At 47.1% G+C, this 23,934-nt stretch overlaps 1 protein-coding gene across 2 annotated transcripts in view; it reads right to left on the reverse strand.

The window, feature by feature from the left end:
- The window catches only part of Rhobtb1 (Rho related BTB domain containing 1), a 60,272-nt gene that overhangs the window by 27,674 nt on the left and 8,664 nt on the right, over positions 1–23,934 (reverse strand). For both annotated transcript variants that reach the window (XM_023706119.1, XM_004645882.2), the window contains exons 2-3: positions 9,326–9,527; positions 8,801–8,904 (exon numbers count right to left, since the gene is read on the reverse strand). In XM_023706119.1, coding sequence (XP_023561887.1) covers positions 8,801–8,904; positions 9,326–9,517 — 296 coding nt within the window. In that variant the 5' untranslated portion in view covers positions 9,518–9,527. The remainder of the gene's footprint in view (positions 1–8,800; positions 8,905–9,325; positions 9,528–23,934) is intronic.

The following is a 23,934-nucleotide window of genomic DNA, read 5'->3' on the forward strand; positions in this document are numbered from 1 at the left end:
TTTTTTTTTTCCTTTCACAATATCTACTACACCTTTGGATCTTATTTTTTCTTTCAGTTTCTTACACTAGGGAAACAATATTATTTATACCCTTGCTTCTGATTTATTCACTAATGAGGTATGGTCTCTAGTTATATCCATTTACCTATAAAACCCTCAAGCCCATCCTTTTTTATAGCTGAGTAGTACTCCATTATGTAAAAATACATCTTTTTTATCCTTTCCCAGCTGATAGAAAGCTGGGAATTGTTTGAATTGTTTCCAGGAGCTATGACAAATTGTGCTGTTATAAACATGCTTGTTAAAAACACACACACATCAAAGTCACTGAAAGGTAGCCAAGATGATAAATCTAACAAGGATTTCACCAATTTGCTTTGTCTTTCTGGAATCGAGAACTGCACCTTCCGACTGTAGTCTTTGGCTGGAGGTGGCAGTATTCCTGGGGAGGAGTTCGTGGTGGGATCAACTTAGAAATCCAATAAATGGCCCAAAGTAGGAGCTGCTGGAAGACTGCTGGTGAGATTTACTAGGAAAAGTATCTCTGAAAGTGTTCTAGAAAGTACCAAGGACTGTTGGATAAATATGAGGTTGAGTTCAAAATGCATTAGAATGTATCTGCACACTGCTGTTAGCGGGGTGGCAGGACGTCTGCCCAAGAGGCCCTTTCCTTAGCTGTTTTGTTTCTTTACTTGGCTCTCACTACGTATTCCAGATGGGCCTTGAACTCACTGTGTAGCCCAGGTTGGCCTCCAACTCACTGTACCCACCTGTCCCACCATCCCGAGTGCTGGGGTTACAGCCGTGTACCACCAGGCCTGGCCACCCTTTTCCATTTGGCTAATTGGCTGTGCCCTCTACCAATCTGGGATTGTTTAGCTGTCTTTCACTTTTGCCTCCCAACTTAAAAGGGAAAAATGAGTGGGCTGGAATATGTTTCTGCATCAGAAGGTTCCAGTACAGGAGCATCAGAAACTCATGTCCCCATCTTCTCTCCTTCAGTGCTAGGGATAAGACCCAGGCCTTGTGCACCCCAGGCAAGTGTTCTGCCAATGAGCTACATCCCCATTTTTCTTTCTTTCACTTTTTCCCTTTTGGTCATTTTGAAACAGGACCTTGCAAGTCCCCCAGGCTGGTCTGGAATTTGTGATCCTCCTGCCTCCACTTCTCAAGTAGCTGGTTTAACAGGCGTTGGCCTCTGCTTTATCTTTTCTCATGATGAAATTTTGACATACTTAAATTTCAGCTAATCTGTCAAATTTTCTGTAGTTATATAGGAAAAGTAACAGGAGGCAAGTGAAAGACAGTGGCCATGTTCCGTATCTTCACTACCCGGCCCAGGGGCCCGGTGTCCATACTCCTGTGGCCTCTCTGGGGTTGATCCATGCTGCTGGCTGGGCCCCAGGGGGTGACCTTTTGTGGCCCATGACCAATGGTCCCACAGCAGCCGGCAGCCTCCCAGCCTTGGGACACCAGTGAGCTTTCATTATCTCCTCTGACACGCCCGCCTCCCAAGGGCAGCTCATCCCGGGACAGGGTGGGCTGGGCACAGGGATCTTGGCCCTGCTCCCGTTTTTCCTTCTGGCCACAGCACGTGATGCTCTACTTCTGAGCAGGAAGTACAGGGTAGGCCAGCAAGGTGAGGCAGCCACCAAGCGCAGCTTACCTGCTTGGTATCTTAGCACTGAGCCCAGGCCCTTCCACTGCAGATTTAATTTATTGTGTTACCTGGATACATTTAGTCTAACCTATTTTTGTTGGTTTGGGGTAAACATATAATCCACTTTCAGCTGTGCTCTAGGGCACATACAATGAAACAAACATATGTATATAAACACACACACATATACATTAAATTATTTTAAAAACATTTTTGAGGCTTATGGAATGAAACTAGGGCCTTATGTATGTTAGGCATGTGCTCTTCCACCTAAAAAAAATTATTCTTAGGGAAGTCTTGGGAAAGAAATCCAGATAAGAAACAACTTATTAGAAAAGCATTTGGTTTAAAAAAACTTTTTTTGATCTTTCTTTTCTTTTCCTTTCCTCTTTCCTTCCTTCCTTCTTTCCTTGGTACAGGGTCTTGCTACATAGCTTGGACTCCTATTGATCTTCCTGTCTCAGCCTCCCCAGTGCTAGGATTACAAGCATGCACCACTACCTGAGGATTGAACCTGGCTTCTTGCACTTGCCAGGGAGATACTTGGACCACCAGGCCCTGACCCCAAAAGAACATTGTTTTTAATACAAATAACCTTCTGCTGAAAATATTTATTCAAAAAAATTACAAATCCAAAAACTGTGGGGGAAATGGAGGTTCTGCGGAGTGTGTTAGTGGATCTGCCTCCTTCTCCTGCTGAGCTCCAAGGCCCACTTGCCATGGGTGGATTCACTGAGCAGAAGCCAAGCACCAGGGTTTGCACTCTCATCACTTGGCTGCTGCAGTGTATGTTCTTCTGCCCTAGAAGTGCACATGTGAAACTCAAGCTAGTGAAGTAACTTGCAGCGTAAGATCATTTCCTTGTTGGCACCCGAGAGGATCCTGTCCACGCCAGACAGGTTGACCACCAGATTCATTCCACTGACACTTTTAAGCTCCTACTCTATACCAGACACAGGGTGTGGTGACAGGGAACAGGAAGACACAATCCCTGTCCTAAAGATACAAGGAAAAGCAGAATAAAAGAAAGGGAAGAAGAGGCGGCAATCTGGACGCAGTGCAGGACCTGCCCAGGTGTTCCACGAAGCTGTGCAGAACACTCTGTGTTTGGGAGGTGATGGAGTAGAGAGTCCTCTGAGAACTCCTGGAGTGGGGGGCACCTGTTTACATCGTTACTGCTAGTTCACCAGTTTAAAAATAGCTGGGTGGGGATACAGTTTTGGGGTGGACATAACACACGGGTGTGGGCCTGGAGGCTTCCAAGGACACAGTTTTGTTCTTTTGCTGTGCCTGGAGCAGGGGAGGAGGTTGGGGCCTAAGCCAGGCACACACAGTGGTGAGGTCTCACAGCCAGTGCAGCAGGGCCTCGAGTCACACCCCACTGTGCACCCAGCTCCCTGGACACAAAGCAGAGGCCATGAGGTATCACTCGTCTTAGGAATTTTTATCATGATGATTGGAGTGCATTACACTTTGCGGATTTAATGTTTCTTATTCAATTAGCTCTGGCGTATGTGTTCTCCCTGAAACCCTCAGCACCGTCAAGATAAACATTCCATCACCCCCACAGTTTCCTCCTGTGCCCTGGCAATCTACAATTCTCCTGGATCTTCTCTGGGCAACCGGTGATCTGCCTCTGTCACAACAGACCAGATTGCCTCTCCAGGCTTCAAGGAACGGAAGCACACACGCACAGCCCGCACTCCTTTGGCTCACTGTGCTCATTCAAAATCGCATGGCAATCTCAGGGCTGCCTCCCCCAGGGGGCATCAGGACGGCTCTGAGGAGGCACTCCCACATGTGGCCCAGCCAGCTCCTTCCTACTCACCCAGTTACTGCTTACTCCTCCCCAGAACGCCTCTTAGCAGGACCATGGGGCAGAGGAGTACTCCAGCGTGAGGACTAACAACTTCAGCGGACTCCTGGGAAGCGCTATGCCCGTCTCTTATGCACCTATATTCCTTTCCATAAGCTGAGCAACTCTGCGTCCTTCTGCTGCAGCAGCACGCAGAACTGCGTGCCTGCAGGGTACTGGCCACAGTCATTTCCAGCCCTTACCACATCAAGAGGGCAGTGCGGACGGCGTTTCCATGAAGTCCATGCACTGCTCACAGCTTCCTCTGTGACTCTGGACCAGAGGCTTAAGCCACCACAGGTCCAGGACTAGTGTGAGGACAGTGCCACACTTGCCTCAGGCGCACAGTGCAAGGAGACACCAAAAAGTTTAGTGAGGCATGCTGGCAACATTAAATATCAAAATGGAGATAAAACTCCAGGATGAACATCACAGCATTTGGAATGAAGTCAAAGTCAGCAACACTGCCATATTGAGCCGACAGCAAAAGGGAAAAACAAGCATAATAATCCTGTCTTTTAAAAATTATTATTAGCAGGGCATGGCGGCACATGCCTGCAAACCCAGCACTTGGGAGGCTGAGGCAAGAGGATGGCACATGTGAGCCCGGCCTCGGCAACTGTGCGACTTGGCATGATCTGTCTCTGAATAAAAAGCAAGGACCACAGATACAGCTGCTGTCCTCCATTTTCGAGTATTAAGACTTGTGAGGAACCCCTCTCCCGCCACAAGCCGCGGGGAGACCCGCTTGCTGTGACCACTTCTGACCTCGCCCACCTCCCCTGGATGGCCCACAGCGCAGCAGGCTGTGTCTGTCATCCTGAAATTAGAACTCTACTTGATGCCCGGCAGTCTAGGAGCTACCCGAAGGTCGTTGCTACGTACATGCAGTCGCTGTATCTGCTTCCTTGTCCTTAGCCAGGAGCACAGGCAAAGATGAAACGGCCACCTGCAGGCTTTGAATATTTTAAAAGGGCCTCAACTGACCATTCAAAATGGGGCGCGTTCACACAGTATCTGATTACACGGGCCTTCAACATGAAGCCAAACCCATCTTATCTAAATAGAAACGCAGAAACCACAGTTCTGATGAAATGTTATCATTTAAAACACATATTGTACTTTTCATAAGAACTATCAACATTTGAGAAAGAATCAATGTGTGTGAATAAACTATGTAATAAATGGATTCCAGCAGAGCTGAACATATGCCCAGAAACTGCTGGGGATCAGGTCAAGTATAATGATTCTGAACCTTTTAGTTAGACATTTTGGGAGAAAAAAGCCAAAAAAATTAGCCAAGATTCCCAGTCACGCTTACAAAGTTTGCATGGATGTAACTTTGTCCCTGAAAGTGAAAGGACTTACGTTTAGCTAATTATGAATGCATGCAGGCAAGTACCTGTCTATCGTGGATTAAAGTAGTTAGGAGAAGCTTTGTTGGAGCATCAGGTCTGGAAAGAGAGTAGATGCTGATTTTCTGTGTCCACACAGGACAGTGCAGACTCAGCCTGTCCAAGGAAGACACTTGACGTGGGTTGGTCGTGAATCCTGGTGGTTGGCCCAGAGCAGCTGTGTGAAGCCTCAGAGACAGACAGACAGACCACAGAGGAAGTTCTGCTCTCCTTTGTCCTGCTGTGTGTCGCTGCTGTTTTCTGCGTCTGTTTCCTTACTTGTGCAGTGAGCCTATTGGGCAGGGTCATCCTGGGAGTGATGCAGGACACGATGTGCAGAGCGCCAAGCACAGCTTGGCTCATGGGAGCTGCGACTGCGCAGAGCTCTTGTTCTAACCACAGCGGGCTCCTCAAGTGTTCGCAGGTTCTCTAACCCAGGCGTCTGCTGCGGGCAGAGCCCATCCGATTCCCCTTCCTCTTTTGGGGTGCACAGAACCAAAGAAGGAACCCTGCATGTTTATAAGCGTGCCAGGGAAAAGTCTAGTAGAGAGATCTCTTTAAGAAGAGGCTCCTTCCTTGCCAACAAAGAGCAGCTGAGCGGTGCCACGGTTTCTATGTACAGTTTCCTGTTTGACATTTTAAAAGACCTAGAAAAGAGCTTCAAAAAATTCATACTAAACTGTCTGGAAAGTAGTTTGCGGCTAGAGAGCTGTGGTTGGCCTCTGTGGAGAAGCGCGGGCTGGGCCCACATGCGGTGTGTGAAGGGTGCAGGAGCTGCTACCAGGCTGCTCCCTCTCACCCCTGCAGCAGAAGGCCTTCCCAGTCAGCACTATCCCCTAGCAGAGGGGGGACATCCCCTCCTGAGGGAAAGGCTCAGGCAGAGCAGCTTCCGAGGCCCAGCTCCAAGCCTCCACACCACTGCCAGAGAGTGGAAGGAGGCCAGGCCAGGCGTGGGGAGGACTATCTTGGGACATTGGAAAGTGGGAAAGCCAGGAGTACGGGGCCGCTGTGAGCCTGCCGCTGGGCTTTCCTGCGGGGCGAGCTGCCGCAGAGGGAGGCCTCGCTCCAGACGCTCTTGCAGTGCCGAGGTCGCCTTGGCCTTTGGGCTCCTGAACGCATTAGACTGACACTGGCCAAGTGCCAGTATGATAGGATGGCTAGCACACAGTAGGGCGGCGTTCACAAGGTGACGCTGTCGTCCTGGCTGGCCAAAACACGGGTTGACGGTTAGTTTTAGTCATGAAGAGAATGATATTCTGGATAAGGACACATGAGAAAACTGCAAATGTCAACTGGCAGACCGCCTCCCACGGCCTCTACCTTCCCGAGGGCCACACCATGAACCTGAGCTTGTCCAGGCTACAGCTCATCTCAGGGCAGCCTGTGAGGTGCTGTGGCGCTTAGCACAGAGGAAACTGAGGACGACATCTGAGTGCTTGTGCGAGCCCAGCATTTCTGTCATAAGAATCTAATTAGTCATTTAAAAAAGGCTCCTAGTACCATGGAATACAGCCCACAGGCCTTAAGGTTCATTCCTGCTGCACAGCCTACTGGCTTGAACTTCACACCAGTATGGCCAGAAAAGATCAGTCAACAAGCAAGTTCACAAACCAAAACAATTGTCAGAAACTATAATTATGATCTTTCACCTCCACGGATGATATAAAGCTCAAAGTAGAAATTATTGAGAAATTAAGTTATGCAGCTTTTTCACAACAATGAAAAGAAATGCTTCTTGCTACCAAATTTTTCCAAGAATAGTAATTTTTTGTGTTACTTCAGTGTAGTATTACATAGGTAGCACTTAGAGGAAGATGGCAGCGTCCAACGCAGGGGAGCTGGGTTGCTATCCTCCTTTAGCAGTGGAGCTTGTGAGGCTGCACAGCATGTGGAGGTACAGAGGAAACACAAGCACAAGCACCACACTCCACAAGGCCGGGGCTGGCCGCGTCTGCTGCCACCCCTCGGGCTGCGTGAAGAACCAGCCTTCCTGTTCCCCGCAAGGAGGCCGGCAAAAGGTGCAGAAGCATGTGCTCTGCACTGACGGAGTGCAGCAAAGTGCAGCTTGGGATTTTCGGAGTGGACACGCACGGCCTGATGCACTGGGACACAACTCCAGTGTGAACGGGGAGCAGGACGAGGAGGCCTGTGGGACGTGTCTGGCCACGGCGCCAATCGGCAAATCCCAGGCGTGCATCTCATGTGAAGTGAGGCAGACCCCCAGGCGCCTCATGCGGGGTTTGCACACTGGGGCCACGTTAGAATTTGTTTCTTTGACGCATAAAGTTTAAGTAGCAACCAGCCCCCGAGCTGTTGAAGTAGTGTGAACCGAAATACCTCAGGAGGCATATCTCAGGCTTTCCCTCCGAGGAGCCTTTTCAGAAGTGGGGTTACAAAAGGCCCTCTAACATTTGCCACATCTGTCTGCACTTCACTTAACGACATTTTAAAATAAGGCTTCCTTAAAACCACAGATATTACAAGTCTGACCGCACCGTACTTACAAACACGTTCAATTATTATTATCATTTATGATACTGGGGATTGAATCCAGGGCTTTTACACTGAACTACATCCCTTGCCCTCTTTTTTAATTTGTAAATTTTAAGACACAGTCTAGCTAAATTGCTAAATTGTGCTGGGCCTTGTGATCTTCCTGCCTTGGCCTTGAACACTCCTAGGATTCCAGGAGGGCACTACCATGCAGAACGAGCGGGCGTGAACCAGCAGCTACTGCGCCATCAGGGACACCACGGGAAGACAGAAAGGGAAGGAACACCCGGCACACTAGCAGAGGCAACTACAGTGCGGGCTGCCGGCTCAGGAGCCCTCAGCACGAAGGGCGCGGGAAGCTGTGTTCTGCCCCCACGTGCCTCTTCCCGCATCCCCTTGAACAAACTGGTCTGATTCACAAGTTGGTTCTTTTTTTTTTTTATTTTGTGAGCTGTTTCCCAGGAGTGGGACAAATGCTTTCAGCGGCTTTATCGCCACCTTAGAAAACAGAGAACAACTGCTTGAAGAAATAGAGGAACTTTCCTAAGTGCTTATGTCAATGACAAAGAGTAGCTCATGTACTTGTATGGAATCCAGCCTTCAATGTTAAAAGGGGACAACTGAGTCAAAATGCCTAAATTCTAAACTTAAAGTGCAACGTGTTAATTCACAACTAGGGAATAAGAACGCCCATCGTATTTGGATTTGAATAGCTAAAATGCACTGCCTGAGAGATATTTTTAAGTTATGTTGACAGGAAGAAGTTACCTGCTAAGTATTTACTTTGACCATGTTCCTCTCTATGTTCATGTCCTAGATTAATCTCCTCATTACTGTATTTCTCCTTTTTCAAATGAAAAATAGACATTAGTGTTTTGGAAACATGCTTTGTGAAGGACTTCCAAGATATTTTTTCTTTTTAAAAGTGACCTTCAAATAAAAAAATTAGACTTTTCAGATAACATAAAGCCTGAAGCAAACAACATCAGGCTCATGAAAAGACCAAAGGGACCTTGTGAAGCAGAGTGGCCAGTACTGGAGTAACTCGGAACATTCTAGAGGAAAGTAAGTGATGTATCACGAAAACAGCAACCAAACCACCCCAAGGCTGGAGGGCAAGGCTGGTCCTTGGCTACTACACTGTCCTGCATAACTCGCACTGGTTGTTTTGCACAGGGACTTCCTCAGTGACAAGGCAAACTTTTTTTTTTTTTTTTTTTGACATCAGGAAACAATACCCTTCTTCTGCTTATTTTTTTCCTTTTCATTGAAAAAGTGCAGAACACAACACATTTCAAAGTTCTCTAGGGCTTTTTGTTGATTTGTGACCAGCTACTAGCTCTGAAAAGGAAGCCACTGTAGTCCAGCTCTGTGGCTCTCTGTGTGGCCTTGGTTTACCTGCCATACGCAAAGCGCCTGTCCTTGTGGTGGTCGCCAAAGGTGTCCCAAAGCCGGAGAGAGACGCTCACTTCATCAACAACATCCCGGGAGCGCTCCAAGACCTGCAGGAGAGACAGCACCCGGCTCGCTGTGACCTGGAGCCCCCAAGACAGGAGGGCCGAGTCAGCAGCCCTCTACCCACCGGCACTGACTTTCTTTATTCTGCCTAGTGGGACTTAGGCCAAGTTCTAGTTCATTTCCTGGAATCTCATGACACAAACCCTTATTCAGGATACATGCAAAGTTCACACTCTGCTTTGTTCTCCTATGACACTAGGGTTTGCTTCGTTTTGAATATGCAATTTCCCCAGCCTCTCCTTTCTTTTTCTTTTTTTAAATTAAAAAATGTTCATGACACACAGCAAATACAATCATCCCAGGGAACTGGTATACGTTCCTACAGACTTGACTGTTTTGCCTCTCCTTCCCTCCCTGCTGGCTCCCAGCTTTTCCTGCCCTCCCCTCCCAAGTTCTGTTTCTTACCTCCTGGCAGACACGGTACTGGTCAATCGCCCAGACAGTTGGCACGTGGGTGGCCAGCAGCTGGTACTGGGTCAGTGTGGTATTGCAAGCCCGGGCACAGATCAGGCGCGTCTTCCCCACGGCGTTGTCACCCACAACCACACACTTGATGGTTTCCACGTTGGGCCTTTCGTAGTCCATGTCAGTGTCCATTTATAATACTCTGCAAAAGAAACGGACACTGAAGCTCTCCAGGGCAATTCAGGACATGAGGGGTCCTGAAGGCTTCTGCCTTTGTCCGGCTCTTTCCTTAGAGGCGCCGAGGCACAGCAAAGAGGTCTGGAAGTTCATACTACGCCTAGCTGAAACTCAAGTTTTCTTTTTATATCTCACCCAAAACAAAAACACCAGACTGTTATTTTGACCTCAAATGGTTTATTCCTGTTAACATGTTATTTTCTCCTTGGTTTTCTCCAAACATGCCTACTGCAGATCCATCTAGGCCACCAGGACAGTGGCCACACAGTATAGCTCCCAGGCTGTACACGTTGGCCAGCTAGTGAGACCTGGCACCTGAAAGGTAGCCTCTGCCACTAAGGCATATGTGCCCACTGCAATATTCCAATTAGCCAGTGTCTGCAGTTGAGAAGTTCTCTGTAAGTTCAAAATTATTCTGGTGACTCAGCAGAGAACCAAAATCTTAGGTTGAAAGACTGATTCTACCCAAGAAAAAACTCCAGGTTGGAATTCTGGAGTATTTATCCAATTCATTTCATTTATACCAATCAAATTAATAAAGAAGATATTCTCAAGAGGGTGTACCATAGAGCTAGATTAAAAAAAATACTTTCCCCTCTGTATTGTCTTTTTTTCCCCATAATTTTATTGAGAAATAAAGAGCAATGAGACAGTTTCAAATCAAATTGGTAGGACAGTTCCAGTAATTAACACATTGCGTGCTGTCTTCCTAGGCCCCTCTGTATTTTCAACAAGAAAGCTGAAGCATACGGTGAATTAGAATTTCTTCACCAGGAAGCACAGCCACTTTGCAATCTTCCTGAAGCCACCAGGAACAGCCCAGAGGAAGAGGCAGAGGCTCTCTCGGGACAGGAGGGGGTTCCTGGGGAAAGCGTGTTCCACCCATGTTGCGGCAGCCTCCCTGTGGGTGGTGGCTGGGTGGGAGACCAACTCTGCACGTTTTAATGAGTTGTAATTTTCCTTTTAAGGAAATCTATTCTTAAGCTGAGATAACTGGTTCATGATAACTCTTTATGAAGAGTTGATACTGGTTTTGCTGACCACGGTAAATTCTTCAGAGGAGAGTCTACTGTACAAGGAGGACTCGGTGAAGAATTTAATTCAGCTGATTGGAGAAGAATGACACTTTGGATCAAAGAAGGTTAAAGGAGGAGAGGTTTAAGGAGGTGACTGAGAGGAGCCCTGCCATCACAGTTAGAGAGTAGCTGAAGGTGGCAGCTTCTCAGGGAGTGAAGGGTATGGTACTGTCACCCTCACGCCATCCCGAGAGTGTTAAACCCAAGGCTGGAGAGTTATTTGGCAGGAACACAGTGCAGCGATGCAGAGAGCAGATGTGTGGTTAGGATGGGATTTGATCTGTGGTTTCTACACAGCAAGGCGCCTTAAAATAGATCAATACCTGTGTGTCATCTGGCAATTGCGACTCTGAACATCCTGGGTGGGGTGAGTCTTAAAAATTTCTAATTCTGACGACCAGCCAAGTAAATGACTCCAAAAGCCAATCTCATCACCATTTGCCTTAAGATGCCATGCTTCATTAGTTCACCACCTCACAGGGAGCAAGGCTCCGACTTGGTGTGAGGCAGCACTCAGCATTCCTCAAAGCTCTCCAGGGAGCCTGTGTGATTCTGGAGAGGGTTAATTTTTCACATTACGAAGAAGAGTTTCACTGAAAAGCTACTGGCCTCTAATGGGCAAGGGCCAAGATGCGGCGGCTAAGCACACTGTGATGTGCAGGACAGACCCGCCAACCAAGAACTACTAACCCCAAATGTCAGGGCGCCACGGCTGAGAAACTGTCTTGGACAGATGTGAGGCTGAACTCTATGGACCCCACTGTCTTGTCACCTGACGGGCTGATTGCTATTTTCTGGGCTTTGGCCTTTTCATCTGCTAGGTGAAAATTATAATTAGCTATCTAAGACAAGCTTATTGTGAAATCCAAGTGAACTGATGTTTTAAGTTCCCGGCGCAGTGCACCTGACACACTGATGGCGCCTAAACTTATAATCTTGATACCAAAGAGGAATGCCTTAAAGGACAGCAAAGTCGAGACAAAAAAGAAGTCAGAATTAGATGCAAACTCATAAATTTAACTATAACAAAGAGCTCTAAAAAGGACAGACTGGAAAGCACTAACTCTAGGGTAACTTACTGAACATTAAAGGACAAAAACACCTGCGCAAAGAAGGCAGGAAAAGGTTTGGGAAGAGGGAGAGGCCGCGAGGAGGTCATTGTGGTTAAGATATTTTTATAGGGTGTTTTTATATTACAGAATTAAAGTGATAACACTTCTTCATGCTCTTCAACAAGTTTTTGGCAATGTTACCATGGTAGCTGGAATTGGTAAAACAAGTTTGGAGTTTCATAACTGAAAACTGACATTTATTATTTTACATGTCCAAAGTGGTGGAATGTCTTTTGATGGTGAATTTGATATTTTTAGATAAAGAAACATCACACAGAATGTTGGGGTTTAGTAACAATTGAGATAGGATGTTAAAAATAGAGAACTACTCTGTTGGCTTGGCACTCTCGAATTGCCTTTCTTGTTGCTTTGCAAACTATCTGGCCTCCAAAGAGGAAGGCCCCAGATGCTGGGCCACAGTGCTGCTGCAACAGTTCTGTAGCTTTCCAGAAGCCTACACTGCGAAAGAAGCCCTCCAAGTTTCCCGCTGGGGTGTGGCTACCAGGAGTATTATTACTTCACCTATTTTTAGACACATTTCAAGTGGTGCTAACAACACGTTTCTGTGTCAAAGGTGAGCACAACGCTCATGGCCTTCTAATCCCCAGCAGTCTGAAGACCAAAGGGAAGGCCAAGGTGCTGAGCCCTGGCACAAAGGGCCACCGCAGGGGAGAGGGAGGCGGGCGGAAGGAATGTTCACAGCCTGCGGATGGGAAGCTTCCAGGGAACGACACTTGACTTCCAAATCCCGAATACCTTTTATCTGGAGCATAAATTTTTTTTTTTAATGGTAATCTAGGAAACATTTTAAGAATGTGAAGTCACAGCCAAAAACACAAACCCATGCTACATTTGAATTGCTGTAAATCACTGTTCACTGTCACGCAAACACAAATATTAAAACATGGAAGTAATTATAAGAACACAGAATTTGATCCTTCTCCACTCGCTACAGACTCTAATTTATTCATATCTAGCACTCTCGCGGTTGAGTGAGCTCTTAGGCCATCTGGATAATGACTGTCTGCTTTCTGAGTTTTATTTACCTAGAATGAGAGCAATAAATATTCATCATTTCACCCAGTTAACTGCCCTGCCACGAGGCCTAAGGATGTGTGTGGACGCCCCTCTGCCTCTAGACACATACCTGAGGAGACGAGGTGGGGAAAGCAAGCATGCAGAAGGCACGCTGGTAGTCTAAGGCAGCGCCGTTCTTACTCAATACCGATCTCAACTTCCTTACATACTGGAACAAATGCTCAGCATGGAGACTGAGTTAAATGCACCTGAGGCCCTCCTGCATACTGGCTGGAAGTGGTTAAGTTTATCACAAACTGACCAGCAGTCGACAGGAAAAGGCTTGGGGGCGTGGTACGGGGGCGTGCCACTCTGAGCACCAGGGTTCACTGCCCCAGGCTGTTCACAAGACACACATGATTCCGATCTTCACTGTCCAGAGAACCACGTTCTCGGTTTGATTTTCTTGTTCCTCCCTAACGTTATTCCAGTCATCTACAGGACCTCAGGCCTCTCCTCTCTGCTTACCCCCAGCCCAGTGTTCTTCTGGTGTCCTTGAGATGTTGGGCCCTCAGCCTTGCCTCACCGTGTCTTTGCTTCTTCTCAGCCAGTGACTGTCACCACTCTACTCCAACCATTCATCCTCGGGGTGCTATTTAGATGGTGCTGTCCCCCAGAAACATTTTACTTCTCAAATAGATTGCAAAATCCTATCCTCAGAGTGAAACTACTTGTTGATAGCCGGTGCTGGATGGAACAAGATCACTGCAGTCGCCTCCCCCGCCTCTGGCTGTGAATTCTTCCCCCTGTACTTGGGGGCAAGCCCTGCTGATGCTGGCCAGAAGCATGTGCTGGCAGAGGTACATGCGCAGCCTGGACAGCGGGCTTCCAGAGGCCCTGTGGTCCGCGTTCCTGCTGCGGGCCAGCTGCCGAGGCCACCATGTGAGGAGGGGCCCTCATCTAGCACAGGATGAGAATCCACGCTGGGGAGGCCAGCCCGCTCTCTGGGTCTCACCACCCTCCAGCTGAATGTAGCTTTGTGAAGGAGCCCAGGTAAGCCAGATGTACTGAACCAGGGGCTCTTACGAACCAGAGGATACCACTGTTGTTTGCAGACATCAAGGTTGGTTTTAAGGCAGTAATGAATGCAAACACACCCATTATACCTTAGGAAAAATCTTTAAAACCTTAATTCCCCATTTTTTTTAAAAAAATTGTCAGATGCTAAGCCCTCCTTGGAGGATAATCTTTTCCGCCAAGGGCTGATGGGTCAGCTCTTCTCTGTGCTAATCATGTTCAACTTCTCGCACTGTTCTGGAAGTTGGCAGAAGAACAGCGCTCTGAGGGCAGCTCCTAATCCCTGGCACCTATGGGCGTGCTCTGCTCCACGGCACAGGGTAAGACAGATCTGCGGAGGGACTTATAGTTGCTAGTCAGCTGACTTTAATATAAGAGAGTGCCTTAAATTAGGGAGTGCCCATGGTAATCATGGGGTCCTTCAGAGACAGGATGGAAGTCAGAAAGAGGATGCTGGCTTTGAAGAAGGAGAAAAGGCCACCAATTAAGAAGTGCAGGTCACCCCTGGCAGCTAGAGAAGGTAAGGACAGAGACGCTTCTGAGTGTTGCCAGGAGAAACCCAGTGTGCGATGCTTTCAGCTCACCAAGGCCCAGCTCATACCTGTTCTGGTCTCCAGAACTGCAAGTTAATAAATTTATACTTTTTAAATACATTTGATAACTTGTTACAACAGCAATGGGAGAGTGTAACAGTACCCTTCCGCAGCACAAAGTCCCTCCCTGTAATTGTAAGTGCTGCCAGTTACTTCAGCGCTGTTCCACACATCTAATCAACCCTGCTATTTCTTGCTTGCCCCCAACCCTAGCTACCTTCCCCCCACTAACTTGCTTTTCCTCTGTTCCTCTGAATTGCAATGGGGAAGCTAATCCTTGTTTCTAGGTGGCCCCATCTCCCCAGTGGCCCTCCAATGCACTACGTGATATCAAACATTTCGGGAGGTAGAGCTAGGTGCCAATGTGTTTAAGATACATGTGTGTAGACACTGTGGGCTATGCAGCCTTCTCTGACTGCCCCTTCTCAGGAGGTCCTGTCATCTACCGTGACTCCTCCTAGGGCTAACCATGGGCAAGACAATGACACTGCCAAATGTGACCTCAGCCGCTTGGTTTCCTCTAAATCATTTCCTCTCCAGGGGAGGCAGCCCACTCCCACCTTCAGCCCTTGGGTTCATGGCCTTTGTGGCATTCGGTGTCTCTCTTTTGAAATAGGCTCCCAGGAAGTGCGGGGCTCATCCTCTACCTCACCCTGCGGCTCCGTGACCTTTCAAGGCCAGGTCCCCTAATGCCACAGTCAGGTGCACCACAGCCAATGAAACCCATGATGTGTTTGCTGGCTCCTGACAGGTGCATTCCAGTGTAAGGCCACTCGGGGGATCTAGGTGAGCCCCATGACTCCTGTACCACTAGAAAACCCAAAACGAGGGCAGGTGCACAGGGAACTCTGTTGACTTCTCTAAGAGAGTCCACCAAGTCCTGCAAATCACCATCAGTTAAACACGCCACCCCTTACCACCCCTTGTGTGTCACAGGTTATATTTGCCACTTCCATCACAGGATAGCAAGAACTCCTTAAAGACAGAGATCCTCAGTCCATGAAGAAGCCTTTGTGTACAGCTCTATTTAGATCTTCCTGGACGGTCTGGTGTGCTACTGCACAGCCACTACATTTTCTTGTTCCAGTGTAAGAAATAATTCAGTTTGGTCATTAAAAAGTACCAGTGGAACAAACCTGACAGCATCTGAAGAGTTAGTGCTAAAAGAAAAATGAGAATTTTACATTATTGACAGAAACAAAAGGGGAATGTTAAGCGTTACATGACAGCCACAGCCCGCAGCCAACTTTCTGCAGCACAGACTTCCTCGCCCTGTGCTCCTCCCCACTAGCCACGGGCAGGTCGGAGCTGTTTTCTACATAAAAGAAACATCTCAGCTGGAGCGGACACAGAGTCCAGAGGTGGGGAAGAGCCTCCCAAACTCACAAGTGCACAGAAACAGGAAAAGCTTCTATTGTATAAGAATACATCATATCAATCTACAATATTTGTAACTTTTGATTGAAAAACCAGAGAAAAGAAAAGTGAAAGAAAGGGCGCGGTAGAGGACAGAGGCCGACAACACAAGGCCACTTCTCCTCCACGACCAAGCACGTCCCTCACACATCCCTGTCGATCCTCTCCAGAGCCAGCCCTGTGATAACAGTATCTACCCAAGGTCAGGCTCTTTGCTTTTTAAAGTCAGTGGGGGAGGTGAGCCAGGAATAGAAAATGTTTCTTCCCACCTCTATTGCCTCTAATAAACACTGCCCTAATTGAAAAAAAATCAAGGACAGCTCAAAAACCTAAATGATGTACAGACATCCCAGGGTACATTTCAAAACCATCCGTGGTGAACTCTGTGCTATAACCCGACACGCTGGTACTTTTCCTTCTCCAAGCATGCCACGTGACCTCCCTAACATGCTTGCTTAGGCCATGTCTTTTGCTCAAATTGTCCCTTGCCTTCCCTTCTCTACAGCCTGGAGTTTTTCTCCTTCTTGGGACTCAGGCAGAGTAATTCATGCTGTGCACCTACTGAATGCCAGGCCTGTCAGCCGTCTAGCAGCAAGGAGGCCAGGCGTAGGGCTTGCCCTTGTGGGCTTCGAGCTGGGGGAGAGAAAAAAATACCCAAAGAGACAAAAGTACATTTACAAATCTGATAAATTGTCTAAAAAATAAAAAGTTACAATACAATGTGAGAAAAATCACTGGAGAAGAGGCCCACACAGTGAAGGAGGTTCGTTCCTCTGTGAGGGTGCCCATTTTCCGCTCCCCAAATAAGAAGGGCCTAGTGACAAGGGGACCTGGTGCAGGGAACAGGCAGACAGGCAGGCAGGGCCAGCACACAGCGGCCTGCGTGCAGGGTTGCAAGCCGGGACTTTATTCCAAGTGCGGTGAGGAGCCACGGAAGCTGAGGCAGGGGAGCGACAGGCGCTGACATGCGTGTAGAGGGTCACTCACCTCAGCAGGACTCTGCATGGAGAACGCACAGTGGGAGTGAGCGGGCGAGGTACGAGCACCAGCTGGGATGCTGCCAAGCTCCCCAGGACGGAAAGGACAGTGCCGGCTCCAGCCTAGGTGGATCTGGCAGAATGGAGAGCCAGACCCGAGGTAAGTCTCACTGTGGAAGAAGATGCACTTAAAACACCCCTCTTGCCATCTCCTAGGGCGTTTATCAAATGCTGTTTAAAGGCAATTACATTTCCATGTATTTTGCGTCTACCTCATCAAGCTTATGAATTTCTTTTTTTTTTTTTTTGGCGGAACCGGGAATTGAACTCAGGCCCTTGCACTTGTCAGGGAAGCGCTTATTCTACTGAGCCATCTCCCCAGCCCCAAGCTTATGAATTTCTGACAACAGATATGCACTCAGCTTTACATCCTCAAATACTTTCATAGGGCTTCACCCAGACGCAGCTTTAACTACAGTGAGGAAAGAAATTGGACGTGCATCCACAAACTGCCTACAGGGTTTCAGGGTAAACCCTGCGGGAATCTGACTGACCTTGTCAGATACAAAAGTTACATTTCTTGTTATATAGGTCTTGCTTTATCTTGGTCTTAACCATCCAGCAGAAAAGTATAAAAACGAAGTAGAAAAAGTAAAGCCATATTAATATGCTGAGCTGTGAAAGGCTCGTCAACTTCTGACACTGCCAGTCTTATGGAAAACCCACTACTATTATGGACAACTGGACTATATTGGAATATTTTGCTGAATTCACACACTTACAATATTTAAATCACAATGGAATGCCCTTCTCTCACAAAACGAAACAAAAAAGGGGGATACAAATGAACCAACATTTTGTATCTGTATACTCAAAATAGGATAGATATACAGCTGCATTCTCTTAATTCAAAGAATAGATTTGTTCTAATAGTGCTTGTGGATAGGATATCATGTCTGCATCTTGTAAAATGAATAACCACTAAGACAATATGAAATGTATTAAGTATTGAAACTGTCCTACTAATCAGTTTTGAAACTGTCTCACTGTTATTTGTTTCTCAGTAAAATTATTATTTTTTTTTAAAGAAATGAATTTAAAAAAAGAAATAGGAAAGTGCAGCCGCTTCACCTTCCTTAGGGAGCCTTGTGCCAGCGCCACCAGACGGTGCACAGCCTCCCTGGGGACTGAGCATTAGGCCCTGAGGTCTCAACGGCTGCGGTGTGTGGCCATGCTTGGGGCTGCTGAGAGGAAGTCCCTGAGCAGAGCTGTCTGTTAGGTCCTTCCTGAGAGCCTGCTCTCCACACCAGCCATCACCACACCAGCTGAAGCCCCCAGCAAGAAGAGCATCAGTAACCATGGGAACCGCCAGGGCCAGGGAGGAGGCCTGCCCACCAGCGGGAAGGTGGGGGCAGGGAGCAGTGCAAGGAGAGAGGCTCAGGGTCCTACTGGATTTAGAGAATTAAGAGGGTGTGATCACTTACTATACTCTAGTACCTAGAAGCAATTTGTGAATCTTAATATTTGCACATAAAGGTACCAGAAAGCTCTTGTGTACTTTTAGACTTTTACCATTCTGATTTAAGTGATTCCCAAGTCATTTCAGTGAGTCACCACTTAGCTAGAAAAAAAAGAGGAGGCACATGAACAAACTACCAATGGAGAATGGTTTATAACTGACAGGAAATAAGCCCCAAGGAGTTTACTATACATCTAAAGGAGCCATGTCACAAAATCCAATTGGATGGACTTCAAGGCAGGACAGATGACTTGGATGCGCCCCCCCTCCAGCCGCCATCTCCCTGACAGCAGACTGATCCTGGTCAGTTAGAAAATTCCACAACAGTAGCAGCAGCCCATGGTACGTAGTAGTGATCATTCATCAGAAATTTCAGAGATTTCTGTCAGATTCACTTCCTCAGCACCAAAGACCAGAGTGTCACTTTCAAAGGGGAAAGAACTGGCCCAGGAAATGGTCCTGGTCATTCTTCACCACAGATACCTAGGAGCCTCGCTTGGGAGGAGAGCGGGGGCCTGAGGGAGCCTTTGAAAGGGGTGCGCTTTCATCTCCTGGAGTGACCCACTGACCCCCAGGCACAGAGAACAGAGTGTGGAGAGCCCCTCTGCACTGCATTTGAGTCCCTTAGCCTGCACAACCGAGTCTTCGCAGGTTTTTCATTTGTTTGGTGTAGTACTTGGGATCAGACCCAGAGTGCGACTCATGCATACAGGGAAAGGGGTCTGCCACCAAGCCAGGGATCTGCCCTCTTTAAATCTAAGGTGCTAAGCTTGAGCCTCTCAGCCCAGGTTCCTGAGGAGCTGAGACCAGTGGCCTGCGCTGCACACCTGGCTGCCTCTCAGATGGACACTCAGAGCAACTGTTCCTGTGGAGATAGTGTGGGGTGGGGCAAGTCCTAAGAGCAAACGGGAACATCCGATGACATTCCTGACTACTGCCTAACTAGTAATGAAGTACTGACATATGCTATGCTACCCCATGGATGAACCTGAAAATACTATGATCAGAGGAAGAAGACAAACACAGACGACCACAAAATAGCTGACTCCATGTTTATAAAGCCTGTGGAATATGCAGCCTATAGAGGGCAGGTTAGTGGCTGCCGGAGATGGGAGAAGTGGGGTTGGGATGTGACGAAAGGCATGTGGTAAGCATGAGGAGCGCCACCACTCCCGGCTCTGTCTGTGGCGCATGCCTGTCATGCCAGCGCGGGCCTGAGGCCAGCAGGGGCTATACAGTGAGCCCACAGTGAGCTCAAGGCCAGCCTGACTTACACGGTGAAACCCCGCCCTGAAGCAAAACTAAACTAGAAGCTGAAACATATGGGCTGAAAAATCAGAATATATCAATGCCAGAGTAAGAAAATGAGAATAAACAGTACACGGAGGACTGAATTCATAGATACGCCACCACGAGGTTGGATTAATAGACATGCCACACATTTTTAAACCTTAAGAAGACTGGCCTTTCTCTTACGCGTGCCTTGTACATTTGCAAAAGCTGGCCACACACTGGACACAAGGGTGAATGTCCTCCAAAGCACGCACTGGGCCAAGTCACATCTCAAGCCACAAACAAGTTAATGAAAAAAATGAGAACAAGGCTTATGACAACTAAAACTCTTAGCCCTTAAAAAAATACTTTTTGATATATGTAGTCATTTAAGGAAACAGCAACTGTGAAGTGTTTAGAGGCAAACATGTCTATCACAGAATGGCCTAAATCTATGCCAAGTGGGTGCAACAGTTGGTCTAAGCCTCTACTTCTTTATCTGTAAAATGGGCGCAGCTATCTCCTTCAGTGGGTTGTTGTGAAGGTTAAATTACGCCATGCTTGTAAACTAGTTCAGGCACTGAGAATACTCAGTACGTCTGATGGATTCAGACCACCACTAAAATCACACTTTCCAGGAATTTGCAGTAATGCAGAGAAACACTCGGGAAAGTGCAGAGCAGTGGTCTGAAGAAGCTGGACCTTATTATCCTCTCACACAGGGGCCCGCTGACAGAAACACAGACGTGACTTCTCTGAAAGTCAAGGAAACAGAGTGGCTGCTTAAGAACAGCGAGGCGGGGTTTCCATAACTCATGGGGCATCCTGCGGCGAAGCTCCTGGAAAGCCACTCCACAGCAGTCCCCCAGGAGTCTGCCCTCGGTGGCAAGCACTCTGCCACCCGGGCTCCAGCGCTGGCTCCTGTGGCTCTCTCGGCCCTCCCCACTGGGCTGACCTGGCCACTGCTCTCTGCTCTGCTTGTACCTTCACCCATGACTCCCTGCCTCCCGCTAAAAGCATCATTCTTGAGCTGCACCCTTTCTAGGAAGGGAGAGGAAGACTGGGGATTAGTAGGTGCCCACTTCAGGCAAACGGAGGGAGTACGGGAAGCAGCCGGCAGTAACTGTTGCTAAGTAGGAGGCAAGAACGCACTTTCCTTCTTCAGTTTTCAACTTTGCTCTAATGTACATGTATGACATTTAAAACAAACAAACAAACAAACAAACAAACAAAAAAGCTGGGACAAAACTCACTCATTCCGAGTGCACAGTTCTAAGTCTGTTTTCTTCTTCCTTGTATTCCCAGAGTTGGGCACCAGTCCTCACGACGAGATTCCAGAACACTTCCACATTCTCAAAAAGAAACTGCGAGGCCTCGGCCGTCGCTCCCCCACCCCTCTTCTCCCACCTCTGGCAACCACAAATCTGCTGTCTATGGGCTGTGTATTTAGAAGGCTTCCTAAACACGGAGTCAGCTACTCTGTAGCCTTCTGTGTTTGTCTTTTTCCCCTGAGCATATTTTCAAGTTCATCTATGGTGTAGCATATAGCAATACTTCATTACTTTTAATGATTAAATAACATTCTTAGGTGTATTACTGCTGTGGCATGAAAATAGTTCAGTTTTTAAAAAACGGCACACACAAGTATAACCATTATTAATTCTACAAAGAATATACCCACACAACCCAATAATAAATGAATTTGATGACGTGTAAATTGTTTTTCAAAACCATACATTTAGAAAGCATGCTAAGCCTACTAACCCTGTTTTTTTTTTTTTTTTTTGGACTTAAGCTTTCAAAACAAAACAAAACAAAAAACCACCCAAAAGTCATAGGAGTCTAACAGATGCTCAACATTGGATGCAGATCTTAAACTAAATAAAGACACATCTGAAGATGCCAAGACAAATGTATACAATTCTATTTTAAGCAGAAAGGCAAAAATTCTTGGCTTTGAAATTCTGAGTATTCAAAGAAAATACTTGTGGTAACTGAAATGAACACTTTTAAGAAATGGAAACAGTAACAGAAAATACTCTGTGGAAATCAATTGTAGTTAAGATATCTTGGGCTTAGATCAATAATGCAGTATAATTCAGCTTTACATTCATTAAAAAGAAAGTAGTTCAAAATACTTTGGTATGAACGCCACATACGTATTTGTGCACCTGAAAATCACAAACACGCAAATATGGATATACACACATGCATAAATTGACCAGCAGAACCTTTACTTGCAAGGACAGACATCCACACGTTTTCAGCTGTGTGAGTGACACTGCAACCAAAGCTGGCAGTCATTGGCTCAAATAAAGTAATGGTTCAGTGAAAAATCCAATTCTGCAAATGAAGGACCCACCCTTGGGCACAGAACGTAGAGTGCTTCCAACACACTGCCGGTGCAGTGCAGTGGCACCCAGAAGCACGGAGCTGGTGGGCTTCTGGCTACTGGCCTAACTGCTAGCGATAGAGCCAGGTAAAGTTTGCAAAAATGCAAACTTGTGATCTGTAGACATTACTGTGAATTCAATATATTTCTTAAGGTAAAAAAGAATGATTTTGGAATTCTTATAGTTGTCATGTAGGTGAACTAGGGCCTGGATCTGAAATCATCATAAATTAATAATTTAAATATCGGTCAATTCTTTAAGAGAGAGAACAATTGTAAGTACCTGTACGAAACAGCCACTGCCAAGAGAGATGGCTGTGTAGGTGCCAATGGGAAAAGTGTAGCTAGTTAGGGCCGTCCATGGAAAGCATTTCTAAGTATCTCAGTTACTCTCGTTGCTGGGACAAAACACCCGACACCCAAAATGAAGGAAGGAAAGGTTTATTTAGCTCAGTTACTGGAGGTATCACTCCATACTTGGCTGGCTCCAAGGCAGTGGCACAGGTCAGAGGGCAGCAGTTCATGGCGGTGGCAAAGAGCAAGGAAGAACAAATGAAGGAACAGCAGCAGCAAGGACAACGGAGACAGTCTGCCTCTCTGTCTCTCTTATACTACATTCAGGCTGGGTGGAGCACTCACACCTATTATCCCAGTAGTACTAAGACCCGTAATTCCAGTGGATGATGAGTTAATCTCAAACTCTAGAAGTCCCCACCCTATGACCGCATGAGGGTTTGGGGGGGACAACTAGACATCAACCATGACACCAAGGATGCCAGTAAGTTAACTATGTACACCAGAGACTGCTGACTGTGGTATCTCCAGACATGGTGACATCCAAGCCAGTGTACTTAAATATTCATGACACTATATTATGCCAGTTAGGATTAGGTTACGCTCTGATTCAGGCAAATGAAAAAACTTTTTTCCAAATTAGACTATAAACTCAGAATATTCTGACTTCACAAGCTAATGGTAAAAGATTTGCTAATCTTTCCAGACCAAGTCACAGAACTCTGAGGAACTTTAGCTTATGGTTAGAAGAGAGCCCTGAGTATTTAAATGGCTTAAATATGAGAATATGAAAGATTCTAAAAGCTCAGTGTTGCTCTCTACCTGATATACAAGAAGGAAAGCCATTCTCCTTACTTAATGCCTCTCTCCAGGGCTCTTAATAAGCAGCTGTAAATTCAGCCTTTGGTTCTGTGTGCAAAATATCTGGGTGGGGGAGATAGCTCAGTGGAATAAGTGCTTGCCTGGCAAGCACAAGGGCCGGGGGTTTGATCCCCAGGCCTGCCGTTCCAGCTCCCTCCCTGGGGCGCTGTGAGACAGCAATTGAGATTGGGCATGGTGGTGTGCACCTGTAATCCCAGCTCTTGGGAGGCTGTAAACAGGTGGATCACTGAGTCCGATCTAGTGAGACCCTGAACACCCTGTAGACTCTTCCCTAAAATACTATATATATATATATATATATATATATATATCTTCTCCATGCCCCACCCCTGTTCGCTGGTATGAAGCCAGATCTCACCCCTCTCTAGGCTGTGTACATGCAGGTACCCTGATAAAGGGGAAAGTGGGATCCTGTACTGAAGAGTCAGGAAAACCAGGAATTGCGAAGTGAAACGCAAACGCACGCGATGGAATGGGCGGCCTCTGTCCTGCTGAATGATGCATGAGAAGGCCAACAGAGGAAGCGAGGTGAGAGGAGGCAGCCATGAGGTCAGCTGCTTCCTGGAATCTCTGTGGGGGTTGTTTCGTAATAAGTCATACTAGTGTCTGTGCCTGGACGATCCTGGCAACTCTACTCACAATGCTCAGATACGACAAAAAACTCACTGACAGCAGAGTGGATTAATAAAAAATGAACTGAGGGCTACTCATGCCATGGAATTCCAGACCCTGCACATACACTGTG

Source organism: Octodon degus, unplaced genomic scaffold (assembly GCF_000260255.1).
Source record: "Octodon degus isolate 3935 unplaced genomic scaffold, OctDeg1.0 scaffold00240, whole genome shotgun sequence".
NCBI lineage: Eukaryota > Metazoa > Chordata > Mammalia > Rodentia > Octodontidae > Octodon > Octodon degus.